Source organism: Rhincodon typus, chromosome 5, assembly GCF_021869965.1.
Source record: "Rhincodon typus isolate 14 chromosome 5, sRhiTyp1.1, whole genome shotgun sequence".
In the NCBI taxonomy this organism is placed as follows: domain Eukaryota; kingdom Metazoa; phylum Chordata; class Chondrichthyes; order Orectolobiformes; family Rhincodontidae; genus Rhincodon; species Rhincodon typus.
The window spans coordinates 99156955-99179757 of NC_063336.1; the positions used below are offsets into that span (position 1 = coordinate 99156955).

At 39.4% G+C, this 22803-nt stretch overlaps 1 protein-coding gene across 1 annotated transcript in view; it reads right to left on the reverse strand.

Moving 5' to 3' along the window:
• The window catches only part of LOC109934633 (myelin transcription factor 1-like protein), a 264033-nt gene that overhangs the window by 40542 nt on the left and 200688 nt on the right, over positions 1–22803 (reverse strand). Inside the window, exons 14-16 of the mRNA XM_048596974.1 lie at positions 13322–13446; positions 12211–12279; positions 11059–11121 (exon numbers count right to left, since the gene is read on the reverse strand). Coding sequence (XP_048452931.1) covers positions 11059–11121; positions 12211–12279; positions 13322–13446 — 257 coding nt within the window. The remainder of the gene's footprint in view (positions 1–11058; positions 11122–12210; positions 12280–13321; positions 13447–22803) is intronic.

Below are 22803 nucleotides of genomic sequence, written 5' to 3' on the forward strand. Positions count from 1 at the left end.
CAAGGGGATTTGGAGTGAAAAAAGTCAACACTGCAGATACACTCAGATAGCACTTTCACCCACCCACCTTTTCCAATGAAATGCTTTCAATGGAATGCTGCAAACTTTGATTCAGTCACCAACAAATTCAAAAACAGCCATTTCAACTTGAATGCGAGTGAGGTGCAATTGAGCTGAATCTATTGGCTTGTAAGACTATTATATTTTCCAAAACAAAAATAGAGATTGCTGGTAAAGCTCAGCAGGTCTGACAGCATATGTGGAGAGAAATCAGAGTTAACGTTTCGGGTCGAGTGACCCTTCCTTAGAACTGTTTAATCACCAAATGTTAATGATTCTGAACTGTGCACAGGAACCTTCAATTAGAATTTTTCAAATACATTAGATAACTAAAATATATATAGGGGAGATGCTTCACAATTAGAGCAGCTTTTGTACTGTTTATCATATATTGTCAATGTATTTAACCTGAGCAGGAGACTTACATTTAAAAGACATTGTTGCACAAATAACATTTTATTTCTCAACAATAAAAATATTTCAAAAGTAAATTATTTCCAAATAAAATTACGCAGAACTTATGCCAAACAATAATAACCATTTAGTTGTGCTATATAAAAAAGTAAATTAAATATATATGTATCTAAAACATATTTTTGCTAGTTCAATGTTCTAATGAAATCTAAAAAAATGCAAGCAGTGATTGCTTCAGCTTTACTTTTTGTTGTTATTTCTCTTTTTCTTTTTCTTAAGTGCCATGTGACATGCTTCTTGTCAAAGTGAATACATAGTTTGAAAGCCACTGCCAAACCTTTACAATGCCAGAGGTACACAATGTAGGCTATATCGGCTAGACTAGACTTTTCCTCTTTCTCTTCTCTCCTCCTCCTGGAGACATAGCTGACTTATTCTAAATCTCCATATGACAACATGATTAAGATCAGAATTCACCAAGTCCATGTGGTGAAACCTCAAACAGATCGCGTGGAGAAACCCCATTATTATAACGGAACTAGTATTGGAGCTTCAATACCTCAAAATGTGATGCCTGAACTGGATGTTTCAGTCAGCAAATTTTGCATTAAGTCATAATGGCACAAATTGTTTCAAATAGATGTTACAATTCTGTTTCATTATTCATTTACTAGGTAGGGTTTATGGTGCAGTGCAGGTGTCCCTGCCTTTGGGTCAGAATTTCTGGGTCAAGTCATTTGTTGGTTACAGAAGGAATGTTCTTGAACAGATCAAATAGGTTGATAATTAGCCCTACAACCACTTCCCCATACAATTCCCCAAGTGGGGTGGGGGTGGGAGCAGAGAAATAAGATATCATTAAAGAAAAAATTATTGTGCACCTTAAACATACAGAACAACATTGTTATTTAAGTGTTTAAAGCCCATACAAACAAACTATACAGCCATGTCACAATTACTAACAAAATCTACAATTATTCCCAGTCAAAAGAAAGCTATTTTGATTATGGAAGAAGGAAGGATGCAGCAGAATAGTCTATAAAAGGCAGCATTAGTGAAGTCATATGAAATTGTAGGTGAGGCAAGATCAAAGATAGGGTAACATTACAATGGCATAATTTCTCCAACCTGTGCTCCCTTCCAGATGTCTCTGCTGGGACTATAGTATTTGTGAGTATAACTGTAAAATATGTTGAAAAGAGTACCCTGAGCATCTCAATGCTGTTTGATGGAATCAAAATGACAGGGAAATCAAAGAGAAAATAAAGAAAGACCCATTGGATCATTTGAACCGGACGTAGTGAACATAAAAGCATTAATAATGTTTGCAACAAGGAAAAGAAAACCAAAGTTAAATATATGATTGGACAATGAAACTATAGAAATTGGATGATATTTCTGGTCCAACATCAAAAATAAAAATCAGCAATTTGGTATACTGAGTGCAACTGAAAAGAAAATGACAGGATGAAACTGAAGACATCTGATTATGAGTCAAATTAAAATACTCTAAATTGGTATAACTCAGGTTTAGGATGTGCATGGAATTATATTTCATGAAGGCTTCCGTGTTAAGGGGCAGACTGACAGAGCGAAACTTACCTTCACGGAAAAAAGAACTGAAAGTGGCCAGTGCAGTACTTTAAATGCTGCTCGACATAAATAATGTAAATATAAATAAGTTATTTGAATTGGATGGAAAATCTAAAATTAACAAGCTCTGAATGAGAAGTGAGATGTGCTAAAAATATGTGGCCCTTTCAGAACACATTCTGATGATCTATGTCTCATAGTAGTATGTTGAGGAATACTTTTAAGCTCTTTACAATGTCTGTGCAATAAATAATTGTTTTTTAAGAATATTTTCAAGGATATTTTTTAGAGTTTTCATCAAGTACAAAACTTTACTTGCATAACAATAAACACTGGTCCACATGTGGCCTTACTGACCTTCAACCTGGAAGCAGTACTAACAGGAAGGAAGTTAAAAAAGAAGCTGTGTGGTTGGCAAGCATACAGGAGAGTTTTGAATGACTGAGTTGGAGGGTGAAGGCAGTCAGTGCATTGAAGCAAGCAAACAGAAAGAAGAACACAAAGAATTTCCTTTCGCAGAGAGCAGTTGAGGTGGAATTACTGAACATTTTTAAGTCAGAGGTAAGTATATTCTTGACTAACAAGGGAGTCAAAGTTTGGTTGATAGGCGGGAAACACAGAATCATTGCAGTGGAGAAGGAGCCCATTCATTCCTCCCATTCTCAATGCATTTATGAATAGGAACAGTTTCTCTCCATCTCCTTTGTCCAGACTGCTCATGAGTTTGAAAACTTCAATTAAGTCTCCTCTTAGCCTTCTCTTCTCCAAGGTAAACAGTCCTAGCTTTACTAACCTATCTTTATAAATGAGATTTTTCATCTTTGGAACCTTCTCAATGTCCTCTTCCGCACTCTCTTAAATTACTGAATGGTACAGCAGGCTTGGGGAGCCTGCTCATATTTGTAATTTTACATGCATGCTTGTGAGGAGAGTTCTTGTGAGGAGAGGAAGCAAATTTTTATCAGGAAGAGGTCAGATTTGTAGTTTGACAGAGGAGCACACAGAGTTCCTGGAGGTTTTGTTGGAGCTGGGTAAAGAAAGGGTCTTAAACCTGGAAAGTTGTGTTTGCTCAGATTTGAAAGAGTTGGGTATTTTCCAAGAAGTCGTAAAGCTGGGAGCCATGGTGTAATTGGCTAAAGGAACACTGGAAAGCCATACCATCAAGGATGTTGTGAATGCTTCTGTTTGCTTAACACCTAACTTTATTGTATCAACTTTTTAAAAGTGAAATTTAACTTTTTACTTGATGTATAATTTGTCTGTTAATTCATGTATGATTTGAGATGGTACTGGTTCATGTTGAAATAAAGCCTCCAGAAAGTGCAAAATAATTGGGAATTTCATTAACCTGGGCATCATTCAATAGATCTGGTATTTTGGATCACGGTTGCTCCACAGAGATCACAGCAATGCTCAGAGTAAAACCATGGGGCTGTTTTTTAGTTCTCTCATGGGACCTGATAACCAGCATTTATTGCCCATACCTAGTTAAGAAGGTGGTGGTGAGCTTCCTCCTGAACCATTACAGTCCATGTGTCAAGACAAAATTGTCATCTTCGACGTACTGTATTACTGAAGAATCTGTGTTGGGCCTAAGCTTCAGATGGGGAGTCGTGACAATCGATCCTATAGCTACTGAATGAGTAGTGGGACGTGGCTGGAAAAATGGGCATTGCTGTGTCCGGGGGTTGGGAGATTTATTTGTAACAAATCAACAAAAACTTTTTATTTATTAATTTCAAGTTACATTTGCAAATGCAGTCTCTGATAATTGTGCCATTATATCTACCTAAAGGAGTAAACACTAAAACAAACTTTAACACAAATGCAGTGGTCTTTCCCTAGCACCATCACCAGCTCCCAGGCAACTACTCTACAGCCATTAAGCAGCCAACTGGTCATTATTTAAGTGGAGGTGAAATTTAGTTTTAGAAATTAGTGCATTCACAGGATCAGGGTGTCGCAGGCAAGGCCACCATTTATCGTCCATCTTTCATTACCTTGCGGAGTGGGGGAATGGGGAGTAATGACCTAGAGGTATTATCACTGGACTGTCAATCCAGAGACCAAGATAATGTTCTGGGTTCAACTCCTGCCATGGCAGATGGTGGAATTTGAATTCAATAAAACATCTGGAATTAAGAATCTAGTGATGACCATGTATCCATTGTTGATTGTCGGAAAAACGCATCTGGTTCACTAATATCGTGTAGGGAAGGAAGCTGTCATCCTCATCTGGTCTGACCTACAAGTGACTCCAGACCCACAGCAATGTGGTTGATTCTCAACTGCCCTCTGGGTACCTGGGATTGGCAATAAATGCTGGCCTCGCCAGCAACACCTTCATCCCGCGAATGAATAAAGAGAAAGAAGGTAGTGGTGAACTGCCTTCTTTACACACTGCAGTCCATGTGTATGAGTGCACTTACTGCACTGTTATACAGGGAGGTCCAGAATTGTGACTGAACAACAACAACTGCTCAACAAGGATAGAACATCGGGATGAATGGATAGATACTAAGATCCGAGGATCCTTCTTTCATCATCCATCCACCTAAATATCTGTTTTTCCATATCCTCAGTACATGATGGGATCTAGCGGTGGTACCATTGTAAGACCAGCTGTTTCAATTCACTGAGAAGCTTGCTGGTCGGCTTTTAGGTGGCTAATTGGAGCCTGGTCCAGGAAGCTTTCTCCATGAAGGGGACATCTCACTCCTAACGATGTCTTTCCCCACACTGTACATGGAGCACCAAGTCTTAGCCAGAAAAGGAATGGAAGTTAAAGGAATGCACTAAATGGCATACAGGACTGTTTCCAGTTTGTTCCGTCTCTCTTCCAGCATCTAGCTGGGTTCTGTTTAACTGCTTACTTAATTATGGAACTTTGGGAAGGACACATAAAACAAATGGTAATGGATGAGTTGCACATACACTGACTGATTTTCTTTTCAGTAAATTCATAGTTCCTCTGGTGAGCCAATGAGATTTTTCTCTCCTGAAGCAAGACAGTACCAATTTTGATTTGGCAGTTTATACTGAGTTTGTCGGAAAAGCCAGAGAAGCAATAAAAGCAGTACAACTAGCCATAGCCCCTAGAGTTAGTGAAGAAAATGACGAGAGTGGGACATGGTTCTACAAGTGTCTTTGCAAAAAATTGTCCACCTGTTGATATTGTTAGGGGAATGGATTGTGCTCAGCTGTGATACCTTCACAGCAAAATACTTTGAGACAACAGGCATTTGTTAGTCATACTCGGAGGGAAACAGGTGAAATGAATCAATACGCTTAGCAAGAGAAGAGAAAATTGACAATAAAGTTGAAGAAAACTTTCTGTTTTGCAGAGTAAAGTCAGAGCAGAAAGTCCAATGAATACGTCCTCTTTTTCTCCTCATTACAGCATCACCTTTGTAAACAATGGCTCCTTGTGACAGCTTCTTTGATTGCTAATCACCTCATAGGCTGACTGTATCAATACAGGAAGATGGAGCACAGCGCTATTTTTACGTTCTGCCAATTTATTTGCAAATATATTAGCAGCTAAGTATTATTGCTGAGTTTGAGAGAATACAGTAAATACAAGGCTGTATTTATTTGCAGAAGCTACTGCAACTGCTGATGACCCGAGAAATGGGGAAGTGAGTTCTAGACCGCGTTACTAGATAGGAGTGCTACATTTCACTCTCCATAATAGCCACAGGGAGATCAATGCTTGACAGGTTGCTAATCAAGTTTCAAATAATTCAGCAATTCCTCCGTTTCGCCCCCTTACATCCATGACTTGTGTTATGGCTATTAATTAGTTTTTAAAGATTTGTCTTTTTTTGTTGTAAGAGACTGATATTTAATAAGGGCACACAAAGCCTGATAGAAGTGCTGAAGGATGATTGGTGACAGTGGAAGAGACCTGATCAGCATTTAGAATACCCTTTTGAGAAAACATGCCGCACTCTGTGCTACTTGTGCTCTAAAGATCCTTGATAGGTTACAGTGACCTGCTCCAGATTCGTGGCTGTAAGCATAAATATGCAACTGATGCGACCAAATGATTAGAATGGTAATCACCATTATTACCCAAGTAAATATTATAAATATCTCCAAGGTTCACCAGAAAGAATAGAAATTATTACCCAGACTGACAGCCAACTGTTAGCATCTTAAAGCTGTGCAACGCATTGGAAAAGCAGCAGTCATGCCGTATGTATCTGCCTGCATTTGTGCCAACATTTTTCCTCCCTACTTTCCTTGACTCTTGCAAGAGATTCGAAAGGGCCTAACGTGCATTTGCCTCCTCTATCAAAACCCACTGTTCCATTAAAATCTTGCCCTTTACTGTGGCTCCTGATAATTCTGTATTTTCACTTCAAGGAAGTAGACCTCCCTAGGTTTATGCAGAGGAGATGGACCTGAACAAATGCCCTGCACAATTGATAGAAGCTGTGAACAATAACCAAGGAACCATCATGATATTTGTTGCTAGATTCAAGTGATACATAAAATTGAGGCAGCTTGTCTAAAGTAATAAATGAATTTCAAGGAATTAACTTCAGGTTCTGGCCAATGGGCTAAAGACTGAACAGAAACCAAAAAATGCTGGAAATCCGTTGAGAGAGAGCAAGCTACCATTTTGAGTTCAGAAGAGTCATCTAGACTCTAAATGTTAACTTAGCTTGCTCTCTTTCCACGGATGCTGTCTGACCTGCTGTGCTTTCCTGCATTGTTTGTTTTCAGTACAGTTTTCAGCATCTGCAGTAATTTGCTCTTACATTGAGCTAAAGACTGAAAATGGACATCTTTTGGATTAATGGTCCTGTATTTGTTGAAATGAAAATACTTACATTTTATACACTATAATAAAATATCCTTAGACAAATTAAACCTATAGCCATTGAATGCATTCCTGAATGGCTGCAAGTTGGCTTTTGATTTAAATCATTTGTGTAAATACTGAGAAAAGTATACTATAAACATGCTTAATAAAACTGACGTTTTCCCAGCCACCATTAGTTCTGAGGAAGGGTCACCGGTCCGGAAACGTTAACTTTGTTTTCTCCTTCACTGATGCTGCCAGACCTGCTGAGCTTTTCCAGCAACTTTGTTTTTGTCCATGTTTAATAGTGGGTTCACTTTACCCAGTGAGAATATTAAATTGTAAAGATGAACTGTTAATAGTCAAAGTCGACTTACCTAGTTAAAGAGCATTAGCTGAGCTTTTCTGCCTGCCAGGCCAGTTACAATTTCTGGCTAAACGAGGTGGGAGGATGCCTTGTGCAACAGAAATAATCCTTTCCATCTTATATCTGGTGCACCACTGAATTTTTTAGAACATTAATTCTGGTTGTTCTGTTCTCTTCTCATTGATTCAAAAGTTTATGTTCTATTTTTATGTCATTATTTGACCAGACCGTCTGAGCTTCTTATGGTTTCGGATGGAGTTATTTTCTGTGCCAAACTCCTCCTTTAAAAAGAAATTCTGCCCTTGTGATTAAATCACAGTTGTGACTAATGAAAGGCTTTATTTTTGAGCTCTTCCTTTTTGATGTTTTGTACATATATTACAATGGAAATCTCATTTACTAACTGGAAATGAGACAACTTAGAACATTACTCTGATTTTCACATGTAAGAGATACTGCATTTGTAACAATGGCCTGACAGCACATAAAAAACACACAATTTGTCACAGCCTATTCTTTAGATAGCAGGACATAAAATAAGAGACCAATGTTTACTGGAAGCAGGTCGCTCAGGTAAGAAGTTTATACATATTCGTGCAGGCGTATCTCACTGATTTTTTTTGTAGGGCAAATTTCTCACAATTATGAAGGTTTGGATTGATATGTGAGTTGCTTTTGAATATTTCCAGATGTCAACACACTTACTGTGTCTGTAACAGCTTCCAGTTGAGATAAGTACCATTTTAAAAGGCTGTAGGAATAATATAACATTTAGCGTAGAATTTCAAATGGACCAGCTTCGACATGGCTTTCAAAAGTGTTTATCACTCTGTAGTTTCAATACTCTCAGAATCTTAAATGTTTCCATCCAGACAATTCCATGCTTAACTTAATTGATAACTAATGCTGTGTTCACATTTTACTCCAAGGGCAGGTGACTCTTGGAGCATTCTGGATCCAACCAAAATAAATCTGCAGACTATCAATTATTCTGGGGATGGCAGAACCAGGGCAGTCTGTTGTTTACACAATTAATTGTAAAAACAAAGTGCTTAGAAATTGGAAGTAGTCTTAACCTGTCACTACAAACAATATGTATTTTTGGTTTCAGTAGTCAAGTCAGACAGCACTGTTTAAATCGACAAGGAGCAGGAAATCGCATAGCATTTACATCAGACAATCAGTTGCTTAGCAACAAATAGGCTTCCGCTATGTTAATATTAATCAATCTATATGACTAAAATAGGCAGCAGGTGTTTGCAAGGGTTTCTTTGGCAATTCGACATTCATCTCTGACTTAGGAAGTACCGGTATGAAGGTATGAAGGTCTTCAGAGATTTTTATTCACAACACATTTGCAGGGAAAAGAAAGTTCTACCTCGCAGATGTGGAAGTTTATTCGTTGTCACGAATCAACACCTCTGAAGTATAATCGCATTACCATTCCAATAGTTAATCATAAGATCATACAGCACTAAAGGAGCCATTCATCTCACTCTGTCTATGTCGTCTTTTGGAAAGAGACAACCCAACTAGCCATGCACTTCTATATTTTTTTCTCCTCAGAGCTCCAAACATTGCTTTCTAAGTAGCGATCTAATTGCCTTTGCAAAGTGACCATTCAAATCTTTTTCCATCACTCTTTCAGCCAATGTATTTAAAGCCATAATTGTAGTGATTGTAATGAGATCAGCCAGGTGGACCTCACAGACTATGAGTTTCCTGATTGGGGCTCATAATCTGATCCAATCAGGGAGTCCTGGCTGACAGATATAAACAGGCTGTCAGAGGTTCTGTTCTCTTTGAGAGCTGGCTCTGCGGGAGCTGGATCAGTGTCAAGGACTCTCCATATGTAAATAAAAGGTAATTTGGTGATGGGATGCCAGCCTCTGTGGAGTTATTTCAATAACAATTCATTAATACTGCCAAAAACACATGTCTTCTCAAGAACTTTAACACTTGAAGAGGTATTATGAAAAGCAGCTAACTGAAATAATGCATTTTTTCATGGAGATATTAATAAGAAAACTCAATGTTAACAAGTGAAAATGACTGTTACCCTCATTCCTGTCTGCTTAAACTATTTAGAAAAGTGTTCACTGATGGGAACATTATCAAAAAAACTACAAAACACAGGTGTACAACGTGAGAGGTGTGCTGTTGAGGTCTGCAGCACAGAGGACTGTGGGAGGAAACCCGAGCACCCAGAGGAAACCCATGCAGATGGGGGAGAATGTGTAGTCTCCACACAGGTGGATTGGCGATGCTAAGTTACCCATTATGTCCAGGGATGTGCAGGCTAAGTGAATTAACTAAGGGAAATGTAGGGATAGGGTAGAGGTGTTGGTCTGGGTGGGATGCTTTTTGGAGGGTCAGTGTGGATTTAGTAGGTTGAACGGTCTGCTCCCACACTGTAGGGGTTCAGTGATTCTGTGATTAGTGAACTGTACGTATTTATCACAATGTTGCAGCAACATTACTCACACATCATTAATCACAATATTCCCATTACCTGCTATCAATCTGGCCTACCCTGTATATGATTATACAGCAATGTGTTTGACCTTAACTGTTCTCTGAAATAGACTAGCAAGCAACCTAATTGTACAAACCTGCTGCAAAAAGTTGAGCAGACTGATTACTTAGCTGTGAGCTAGGCACTGGAAACAACATAGGTATATCCTGCCTAATCAATTCTGAAATGCCTTCCTTAGTAATACATGCAGGCTTGTAATAAAATTGGGAGAACTCTCCCATAGACTAATCAAGCAAAACCTTGATATACTCACCAAATCATAGCTTACAGATAATGTCCTAGAATCCTCAATCACCATCACCACCAAGTTGGTGATAATGCAATGATAAAATAGTCAGGACGAAGATTTAAATATCGACATTTGATCCCTTGAAGCCTCATTGTATTGGGTCTAGTGTGGACAATGGCATCCCTCTGTTGATCACCTACTACAATCCTGAACTAATCAGTAACATCATGTTAAAAAAGCATTGAGGGTGGTTAGGGCATTGAAAGTGTTCTGTTGGGATGCTAAACGCCAATACTCAAACCGAATCTAGCACTATTCCTGAGCAATCTGGCCAAGTCCTGAGTAACATATTTGTCTGGCTGGGCATGCGGCAGATGTTGAGGGAACCAACAAGTGGGAATAAACACACTTAACCTAATCCTCACCAATCTACCTGCCAAGAAACCATGTTTCCATAACAGTGCTGGTAGGAATGTCTATGTACAATTCCAGCATAGACAAATAGAATAGATTTTAGTTAAATCTAGCAACTTAATACTTGGCATCCATGAGGCCCAGTGAATTATCTCCAGCAGCAGAACTGTAGTTTAACATTCTCAATTCACCTAATGGTTTAGCTGGTTAAAGTCTTAGTTAGATGATTCATAAAGACAATTAAGGTATTGGTTTTGATTCTTGTTGTAGCTCATTTATTTGATCTTCATCCAGTGTAGTTGCAGTGTCTTTGTAGCTATCACAACACACATGGGCTTAGGAAGGAAAATCAGTCAGAGATCTTCTTCCCAATTGACACCCTGTTGGAAATGCAACTGTGAGGATGCTTTATCAAGACAGAAACTGGATTGGTTACGTTGCCCTTGATGTAATTAGCCTGCCAACACTGAGTTTTCAAATTTACACATGAAGAATGGAAAAATTAGGAATGTTATCTGCAGAGCTAACTTCAGCATGAAATTAACACCTTCATACAAAGAAGAAGAAAGGAGACTTGTAGGGATGAAAAGAGGATTTTAAAATATTGTCACATAATTGGAAGGTATATCACTTACCTCCTATGAGAAGCATAGTTTCCAGTGATATGCCCAGATCCATCACATCCAGGGGTCGGACACCTACCAGTGAAAATGTAAAGACAACGTATTGATCAGATGGATACACCTAACATCAATTGTAACATTCAGAGAATAAACACAGAGGACAAGAACTACAAGTTTGATGTTTGAATGATTTTTGTAGCCTCTAAAAGTTATATTTATAAATGAATAAAGGCAATGAAATGGCTTTTTAAAAAGAGTCAAATATAAAATAATAATAAATTGTACAAAAATTGTTAAAACTTGATGCATTAGCTAAATGCATGACAAAATAAGTATTTTATTCTCCTTTGCATTTGTAGATGTTGAAACATTTTGAAAAGAGTAATTGAAAATGTGTGAATGCCTTTTATGAAAATTGCAAATAAAATGAAAAATCATAACAAGCATTTCTGAGCTTCCAGTGTACTTAATGTTCTTAATCATCAATAATGTCACACTTAAATTGAGTGCACGGCTACAAAAATTAGAATGAAATAGGATTTCTAGTGTTCACCATCGCCCCCCACCCCACCTTGTCCAGGATTTCCCTTCCTCTCTTTGCCAGTCATTCCTATTATGTATGCTGTCTCTTCCAGAGTTGGTTGTGGAAATAGGTCAGTTCTATACATATTTATAACACAAACTCTGCAGGTGACAAAAGGGAAGCTTTGTTTGGAATTGTCAAATTTTGAGCCATAACATCACAAAAGAAAGACATGTTGTAGTTGAAATAATTGTGTTGTTGGAGTATTACAAACCAGAATGAATAAAATAAATGCAACAAATTGACACCCTTCTGAGAAATCCAATGAATTTACCAATGCTGAATTGTAGAATTCATAAAGAGACAAATAATAAAGTGCAGTACATAAACATTTTGCCACACCTACTTAAAGAAAACCAAAGTTACATAGGTCTAATATACAAAAGCCACTTTAAGACAAGCAATCAGACCAACACAGAATCAGCAAAACCAATATATTTGATTTGTGTATGAGTCTGTGCACACATTTAATTGCAGAATTCACATGTGCTAGGCCAATTATTTCTTGCAGTTTATCAAAATAATAATGGTAATGATTAAATGCAGACTTCATCCATGCATTAATACAACTTAAGTCTTACTTGAGTTCTTGTGAGCTGGTGGCCATCATACTTCGAATACTTTTGTCAGCCAAAGGACAGCCGGATAGACTGTAAGATACGCAAGGCAGCAAAGTCAACTCATGTCAATTCCATCCAAAATTTTCATACACATATATGACACAACCTGACAAATGCAGAGAAGCAATGGTTTCACTGCTGAATTGCTGATTGATTCATGCCAATGGTTAACCCTCTGAATATTTAAATAATATTTTCTTTATCATGACCCATATAGTTATGATATCTAATTGGTAAAGCACTGCACTTACTCTTTTGTTTGGATACATTTCACAATAAATAACTTCTAAAAATATTTACATTCAATATCAAATCTCTATGACACAATGGCAGTAAATTGAAGTCAACTAATAAGTGTAGCTTAATATTTTGTGTTATCTCTCAAAATATGAAGGGATATGTTTACAATTTATGTATGAAATACTGGCAATAAGAAATATTATTTCTGCACATAAAGATTCTTTTTCCACCCAAACAGCTTACTGATTAACGTACAGATTTGTGTGACAAACATGCTGCAAACTGTCAAGGAAATTCAACTGTCAAAGGGTTAACGTACAAGGTTTTTGTTTGCAATTCACTTGACAGCATTGTTCAGGTAAGCTGAAAACAATAAATTGAAAAGACAGTATCCACCATGAAAAAGGAAGTCACACCTTCTATGTGAGGCGTAATTACCCGTGACATGACCACTCCCATCACACCCTGGTGTTGGACATCTGTCACCAAACAAGAAAACAGCCAAAAATAGTAATTATGTTTTTAGAAAACTTTTGTTTTGATATTTCATTGTTTCCAGTTTAGCTTCACTGTCTGCAATGACTCACTAAGCATCCTAAGGAAAAACTTGGAAAAATAAAGCAATTACATTAATGACATTTTACTTGCTTTAATTAAATTGCATTAAGATTAAAAAACATTATCTAGCAAGAGCATTTTGGGAAATGAACATTAAAGATAACATGTTGCAGATTGAATTGCATGCTACCAAAATGCAGAGGTAAAGTGTTTATTCAGTCGAGAATTTTAGCAAACAAATTTGAAAAGAGCTGACGCTATTCTGCCTGCTTACGTTATGAGATCTTTTTTGCTGATGTCCTTGCATTGTCCATATTTAGGTTTGGGGCTTGGTATTGTGACCTCACCAGGATACCTTCGTTCTTCCAGGCTTTCCTGAAATGGATCCATGTCTTCTGGCTATAGGAAAATGAATCATTATTATTTAACTTTTATGTTTGCTTTGTGGTTTATGAACACCTGAAAATGATGACCAGTTTGGCTCTATCAGGCTTGCCTTGCGTTTTTGATAGCTGGAATATTATGAGTAAACTCTTTTAATCTACTCTGCCCCTTCCTTCTCCTAAGACTGCAATCTCCTGCAAGTCAGGGTTCTTTTTAAAATATTAGACTGATCTTGCAGAAAATTAGTGGCATGTGAGGATGCAAAGTATTGTTAATGTAAGAATCACACAGTGAATTCGGGAATTGAGAGCTGTGGCAGGATTTGCAAATTTCCAGAACTCACTAGTTGATTCATTTCATGTTGCTGTTGGCTTTGAACAAATACCATCTCCCCCTTAGTCTGCCCATTATTTTTAAGGGCTTTTCCGGGTTTGTGCATTAACTACCCATTAATCTTGCCACAAAAAGTTACATCTTATAATTAAGTGCCTGAGTACATTTTTTTTTAATGACATGATAATCACAAACGTAATGCCAATCCGTTTTTCTCGTCCAGAAAGGGAATAATTTAAAGTATTCATTCTCAACCCTGCTGGTCCTCAATTGCTGCATCAACATTTTTACTACTGCCAGTGACATCAACAGCAGGCCTGTTAGATCTAATAGGAGAACACACTTCCTCAATTGTAGTCTGAACAAGTCTAGCAGGTCCACATTGATATGGAGACTGGCTGCGGGATGCCACATTATTGGAGCATGTAAATAAAATGCTAAATGAACTCTAATGCACCGTCAGCAGAAAACATACCATCACCTACTGATAATTGATTACCGAGACACACACAAGATGATTAATCTCTTGACTTCATTAAAAATAAAAGGCACAGTATTTCCTCAGAATTTGTGCAGTCAATCTCAAAATACTCTGCATGTATTTAACGTATACAAATAGCATAGTTCTGGTGCCATTTTCTGCCAGGTTGACGTAGGTGCAAAAAAAATAGCAATACTGAAAGCTGTGTGCCCAAGTTAAATACCGTACACTCAAGTGAAGCCTAGACGATTTCTACGCAAATCAGAACACAATGCAGGACAGTATCAAATAACCATTCTTAAGTCCATTCGTATGCCAATTTTCAAAAATTACACCCCTGTATGGACGTATTTGTAAATGCAAGGATTGGTAAATCAGATGTTCATATATTGGGGACCCTCTGTATCGCTGACAATTTGTAGTACATAATAACAGTTATCCTTCAGAAATTGTGTCCCAGCATATTCTTTCTTACAACCCCTATGAATGCCAGCTGAAACTAAATGCCAAGAAATCACGACAACATTTTTTTGACATGGTCATGAATATGCAAATCTCACTGAAACCCTGTGGTGAGGGATAAAACACGGGAATACGTTCATGAAGGATCTCCACATCTAGCTCTGTCAAAGTCCAAGCAGCTGGGAGAAGACCTTTAACTAAATGTGCCAATGATGGACATCTCTTCCACTCAGAACATTTCTGAGGTCTCTGCCATTGGTAGAGTGAGATAAGGGGAATATGCGGTGAGCAACATCCCCACTGATCTGCCAAATCTCCATCCTGTGCAGTTATTTCTCCTTCTCTGTAGAGTGCTAGCACATAGCAAAGAGCCATACCTGGTACTGTAATGCTCTGACTGTGTGGAAGAGCCTAGGAGCAGTGTCTGACACTTGTCCTTTGGACTGGTCCTAGTGAAATTTGGTAAGTCTGAAGTTTCAGTTTTATTGTGGAGAAAAAACAAAAGGGAGAAAAAGCTACAGAAAGCACTTCCCAGACTCTTCAAGCTCAGAAACGTCTCGTGCATCCACCTGGATCGCTTAAAATTAGCTGCTGCGGCCCCTCATCAATCTTAGTCTCCGGGAGCACAATTGTGCTGCGAGCCGGGGAAACTCTCAGTGTCTATGCCAGTGGGCTTTCCCACTGATATTTTCAAAAAAAGAGTCAATGGAAACAAGGTGAATGGAGTCTAGCAAGCCCCAAAAAGAGGAAGCAAACTCAGTGGAAATATTTCAGTAGTGCACAAACAGCAGAATTGAATTGCAACTTACCATCTTTGCTTAAAAACGTTGCCTGTGGCATTCAAATAATGCGCAATTACAGAAAATAACATATAATATGTTTCATTTAATAATGCAACATGCTTGGAGGTAATGGACAATTGCACCTGAGCTTGATTTCTTTTGAACCCTTAGCCATGCTTTTATTGCACCCAGACTAAAATAAACTAAACGCTTTGGCAGGCTTCTTACATTAACATTAAAGCAAAGTTTTGCAGATGCTGGATATCTTGAAATAAGTACACAAAGTGCTGGAGAATCTCAGCAGGTCAGGCAGCATCTGTGGAGAGAGAAATAAAGTTAACTTTTCACGTCTGATATGACTCCTCTTCAGAACCAGCAGGGCTTGAAAAAAAATGTTAGTTTTATGCTATAGAGAAAGATGGAAGAGGAGCAAATGAAACAGATGGGAAAAGTGCCCGGAACAAAAGGCAAATGGAGTGCTCATGGTATCAGAGCAAGGAGGTAGATGAAGAGTAGGTGTTCACTTTAGGTGTTCCAGTGAAGCCCAACACAAACTAAGGAAACAATGCTTTGTTTTCCATGTTGGCATCCTGCAGCCTTTGAACTCGCCAACCAATTCAATGATTCACAGAGAGTTGTGAACGCAGCCCAGTCTATCACAAAAGCCAGCCTTCCTTCCATTGACTCCATTTATATTTCCTGCTGCCTTGGGAAAGCAGCCAACATAATCAAAGACCCCTCCCACCCTGGTTATACTCTCTTCCACCTTCTTCCATTGGGCAGTAAATACAGAAGTTTGAAAACATGTACCAACAGATTTAAGAACAACTTCTTCCCCGCTGTTACCAGAGTTAAGAATGGACCTTTCGTATATTAGAGTTGATCTTTCTCTGCACCTTCTCTGTAACATGATATTCTGCATTCTATTCTATTTCACTGATATACTTAAGTAAGGTATGATTTGTGCGGGTAGCATGCAATACAATATTTTTCATCGTATCTTGGCACATGTGATAATAATAAAGCAACATCAAAAACATATTTACAAGGATGTTGTCAGGGTTAAAGGGTTTGCGCTATAAGGAGAGACTGAATAGTCTGGGGGCTATTTTCCCTGGAGCATCAGAGGCTGAGGAGGGACCTCATAGAGGTTTATAAGATCATGAAGAGAATAGATAGGGTGAATAACCTAGGTCTTTACCCCAGGGTGGGGGAGTCCAAAACTAGATGGCATAGGTTTATGGTGAGAGGGGAAAGATTTAAAAGGGACCTAAGGGGCAACTTTTTCACACAGAGGGTGGTGCAAATAAAGAATGAGCTGCCAGAGGAAATGGTGGAGGCTTGTACGATTACAAAATTTAAAAGGCATCTGGATGGGTAAATGAATAGGAAGGATTTAGAGGGATGTGGGACAAATGCTGGCAAATGGGACTAGATTAATTTAGCATATCTGATCTGCATGGATGAGTTGGACCGAAGTGTCTGTTTCCTTGCTTTACAGCTCAATGACTTTATGGCTCTATGAACAGACCTCCATTCTGATTATGCCCTCCTCACACCTCTCCAGTGTTTTGTTTGCACAGGCTGGCTCTTAGCTTTCCATTCCTAACAGCACCATGGCTGTCCCTACATTTCAAGGACTGCTGTGGTTCAAGAAGGTAACCACCACTTTCTCCAGCTCAGCTAAGAGTGGGCAGTATATGCTAGCTGATCTAGCAATGGCTAGATCCCATGAATAAGATTTTAAAAAGCACCTTTCTTTCATTCCATTCCAATGCTGACAGTTAGCTGTCTTCTTGTTTTTAAGTCACTTTGCACTCAAGTGCCTCAAATATTTCTAGAAGCTACTGCTAATGTAGCTAAACTCTGAAATTCTAAATCATATACATTGCTAGTATTATGTTCTAAGCATAATGCTGCCTGCACACTGGCAAGTGTTGCTAAGCCTCATATCTCCTAACTCTGGATAACGCTCAATCTGGGCCACGTTCATGTTCAATCGAAAATTAAGCCAATTGCAGCAGATGTCATCATCCAGGCCAGTGAGGAATATTCAATTGCATTCCTGACTTGTGCCTTGTAGCTGGTGGACAGGCTTTGAGGAGTCAGGAGGTGAACTAATTACTGCAGAATTTCTAGCCTCTGATCTGCTGTTGTAGCCATAACATTTATATGTATTTGGTTCTGGGCTATGGTAACTGCCAATATTTTGACAATGGAGGATTCAGTGATGATAATGGTATTGAACATCGAGGGGCAGTAGTCTGCTTCTCTTTTTTTTGGACCTGGTCATTGCCTGGCACTTCAATAACACATATATATGAGCCACATTGTCAGCGCAAGCCAGCAGGTTGTTCATGTCTTGTTGTCGTTGGACATGGACTGCTTCAATATCATTTTGAGTCCCATGACCCTTCTTTAGAACAGAAGAACTGAGGAAGTGTCACTGGACTTGAAATGTTAACTCTGTTTCTCTCTGCCAGACCTGCTGAGTTTCTCCAGCACTTTCTGATTTTGTGTGTTTCAGGAAGATTATTATCCAGTTTGACATTCACAAAATTAGATCGCAGACTTAATCCCAAAACACATAATCTGCAGAAGAAGGCAAAGACTGCAATAAGATAAAAATATACTTGATACATTACAATATTTACTCCTGATATTTGCATAGCTTTATTACTGAAATATCAATATATTAAATGTTTAGTTTAAGGCCACATTCCAACCAGAATGTTCAAGTAGAAACCACAAAATTTAGACTTTCTTTAAACAGTGAGTTTATTGTCTAGGCCAGTCTAGCAGTCCTCACCCACCTAGTCCCAGCTGGTTCCCCAATACATGTCTAGACATTAATCAATCAATGGTCATCACTTATTTCCATTCTAACCTCAATGATTTGTTACATCAGCAGCATTATTGAAACTGAAAACTCTGTAGTTGCATCTACATCCAGAATTCCTTGGAGACAGAACACATGATACCTGCTGGTACATGTTGAGGCTTTCACAAACAGTGGGCTTAATGGGGCTGAAATGGTATCATCCCTCATCATCCCTCAAATTGTGTTGGGATGCATTGTAATGGTAATGTAAAATTCTGTAAGCTTTTTCTATGATTTGATTTTCTTACAGAGCTCTTTAAGGGACTGTCAATTCTAACTTGGTTTGATTTAGCCAAGTTTTATTTATTTAATGTTAGAAACTGAGAACAAATACCAACCACACAAAAAGGATTTATGACACAGAGGTAGTGTCCCTACCTCTTCAACTCCCATGGAGGCATGGCATAACACATTTGACCTGGCTGAGTGAAAAATAAATACTGGCAAGTGCAGGGGGACACGTATTCCTGGGACTAGCTCCAAGGTTAAAATTAGTCAGTATCTACAGACTAATTTAGAATAGTTTTAGACAAATCAACTTAGGGTTGATCATCTATATTTGAAATGCATTGATTGCATTTTACTTCCTCATCGAAAGTGCACCTTTGCAATTTCTGCATGAATTTCAGGAGTTTAGTTTCCACAACGTTTACTGCACATTCTGCTTTGTGTCCTTATATGCTCCACACGAGTTTTCTCCCACCCCTTTCCAGCTCATCCCATCAGCGTAACTTTTATTTATCCTTTATTACTTCTGCACTTAAAAACAACATTTTTCCTTGCATCGAGCACAAATACAGGTAGGTAAATGGAGGGACAAGAGAAGACCATAGTTCCCATCTACTTTGCACTTATCATGCCCGGTATCTATTTTATGATTAGACCATATATGTTCTCATAAAATTCAGAATTATAACCTTTTAGAAAACATCTTGTTAGAAACATGAACTTTGAATTCAGGGTTTGCAAACACTGAGCTCTGCAACAATTTTTATTATGGTCACATTTGAAAATACAGCATGCTGATTTAACGAGTTTAAAAACATACTTGAGGGCAGCTAGGCCTCATGGATTATGAGATACTTCCCACACAGACCCACACCCCCTACCCCTGTAACCATGCACTTCTCATGGCCAAAATACCTAATCTACACATCTTTGGACTGTGGGACGAAACACATGCAGATACAGAGAGAAAATGCAAAATCCATACAGACAGTCGCCCAAGGGTGGAAATGAACCCAGGATCCTGGTGATGTGAGGTAACAGTGTTAACCACTGAATCACTGTGCTCCTTTGGAGTGTCATTGCTAGTAACTGTCAGCAGTTAAACCAGGTAATTGAGTTAATAGAGATGATCTAAATTATGTACTTTCAGAGCACCTCTGATTCTAATACAGCTCAATTTTATTTTTGAAAACCTTATACAGCCTGGTACAAATTAATATATTTACTGACATGGTCATTGATAGAGCTCACAGAATATTAATTCCTTCTTGCAGCAATTTCCTGGACCAGGAGTGAATAGTTGTAATGTTCAGACTAAGAAGGAAATTCTCCAGTAGCCTTGACATAGTAGTCACATGTAGACAATTCTTTATCTCTAGTTTTAAGCAAGCAATATAACCAGGTAAAAGTTCTTGGTGGAAACAAGCCACCTTCTCGCATCTACTAAACCTGACAAGACTCAAGAGACAAGACAGAGCTGTAGGTTGCTCTTGTCTACCAAAGGAGTCAGGATCCACATTGGGACCCCTCTTCAGAAGGGTGAAGAAGGGTCCCAACCTGAAACGTCAACTTTCCTGCTCCTCCGATGCTGCCTGGCCTGCTCTGCTGTGTTCCTCCAGCTCCACACTGTCATCTCTGACTCCAGCATCGGCAGTTCTTACTATCTCTAAGGATCCACATGTTTCTCAGATGTTAAGTATCCATATCTGCACCAACTCAGCCCAGCTCACTGCTCAAAATTCATGAACAGAAAGCAGCTTCCCTGTTTTACCGAACATTGAGAAAAAGTTTATCTTCATTGGTTTGAAAGTAGATACCCAAATTCGTTATGACGTGGTCAGGGAGTTGAGGGGTGGTTGGCAGCTGGGTTATGGTGGGTTCTGTGGCTGGGGAAAGGAGGTTATGGAAGGCCTGGCAGTACACGGAATGACAGATCATTCAACATGACAAGTAAAACTAGTTAGATTGTTCTTTCCAAAAGCCAGCACAGATTAAATAGTCTTTCGATGGATTGAATAGCACCTGTCTGTCTGTTCTACAGGCAAAGTTTTCCCTTTTTTTCATGGTGGGCACAAAAAACGTTGGGGGGGATTGCAGGGTGCACATTTTCTCACGCAATGACTTTCTTTAAAGTTCAGTTCAAAGGCATGCATCGGTAAAACGCCAAACTATATTCATCAGTGGGCAGGAAGTTCTGGCCTGCCTCCCCAAAGCTGGGATCCTCCAGACCCATCATTTGAGTCTCGTCTTTGAAAGGTACATAGGTACCCTTTCTCGATCTGAACCACAGGATCATCAGTGGATCTTGCATCCTGGCCCTTGATCAACTCAGCAGATAGTACAGCAGAGACAGATGACAGCCCCAAAATCTAGTAATCATTCCAACAAGGTGTGGGGTTATCCTATTTCCCAGGGATTGAAGCAAGGGACCATCACACCTGATGAGGGCAGCGTGGTTGGAGGTATATGAGGCAGTCAGTGCACAATCATTCTGGATTGTGTTGCCACAAGAGGCTGAATGATCTGTTGCAGTCTGTTGCCAGAGTAAGTGCCCTGTATACTACACTCATTTCCCTATGACCAAGTCCTACTGTACAGGGCCATCACGCACAGACATGATGTGGATGACAGACATCTCCATCACATGCCTCTTATCTAATCTGTGTCTCTCACTACATTGCATCTACACAAATTGGGCCATGTACAACACAGTGATACTGTATCTCACATATCTGACATGACTCACACGTTAAATAAGTAGAGATATAAAACACTCAGCAGCTCACAAAACACCAACTCCTTCACCTTTCATCACAGATAGAGCAACCTATACATCACATACTTCCTCAGTAAACGCTCAAGTGGACAAGGACATCGTCACCAAAGGTCACTTCAGGATCAAAAGCTTAGATATATGTCATGCACACGCATCATCTGAAACCTCATTGAAATCCACTGATTCCATCTCTTCCAATACGCACCGGCACGTTTCATTCAGGACTCTCTCAACCACAACATCCTTCAAAACACCTTCTTCTTACTTGAAGACCACGCAGACAAGCATAGCTCTGGGTGTTCACATCTGTATCTGTGCCTGTGCTTATTAAGGCTGGCAAACTGTTTGTGGTAATGTCTCTAAATGCCTTTAGCCTCCTGCAGAGCAAGAAGTCAAAACAACCAGAAACAGTCTGTCATGTTGGGGGTGGCATCCCTGAACTCTGGGTCGTCACCACCTTCGTGGAGCAGGCTGGGCAGAAGGAGAGTTTGGTTATGTCCAGCCATCTCATGAGAAATCCTCCAAGCGGCTTCTCACACCTGTACACTAAGCATCAAAAGTTCAATACAACCTTTGGGCAGGGTGCACCTTGTGACATTAACATATTTTTATACTTTTCTAGGCACCATCAGATCTTAATCAGAGAGCTATGGATGGGGAAGAGTTGTGACCCCTGGACCCCCTCTCGCAGACCTGCCCAGCACACACCTGAGCAGGCACAGCCAGGAGCCTCAGAGGAAACGCTATCTCAAGGCATTCCTCTCCATCCTTACATTCTGGTGAGCACACCCTGACATGGGCCTGCAGCTTGAGGTGGAAGAAATGGCCAAGGTCTCCGAAACTTGAGGAGTCTGCTGGAGAACAGGCTTTTGGCCTTGAATGAGCTGGCACAGGTACGTGGACAAGCCGTGAAATATCTGGCAGATATGCACAGACTGGAGCAAAGGGAAGAGGGCTCTATCTGACGTTATGACCCTGCATTCCAGTACATTGGAAAGGCGGTGATCACAAGTGCACTACCAGGTCAATTGTATCAGCCCATACCTGCTAGGTATGGGCTGAGACCTTAAATCCATTCCTGAGGTTTGGTCTCTCTTCGGGTGCCCCATTCCCTCAATGGGAGTTGACACTGCATTCAGGAGGTGTACCAGGCTGGCAACCAAGAACTGTATCTCATGACATTCCAGGAACAGCTGTCTAAAGCTCACAGCATCAGAAAACACCCACAAACGTCACCCATGGCAAAAATAATCAGCCGGCTTTCACCAGCTCAGCTGCAGCTACCAAGATAGCACCCAGATGTGGCAGCGAAAATAGAAAGAGTAAAGAATATTCAAGTCTCTTTGGGAGCAGGGGTATCAACCTTTTGTACAGCATTGACATGCACACAAATGCATCGTAATTTTCTCTATTTCTGTGGTACCTTGCA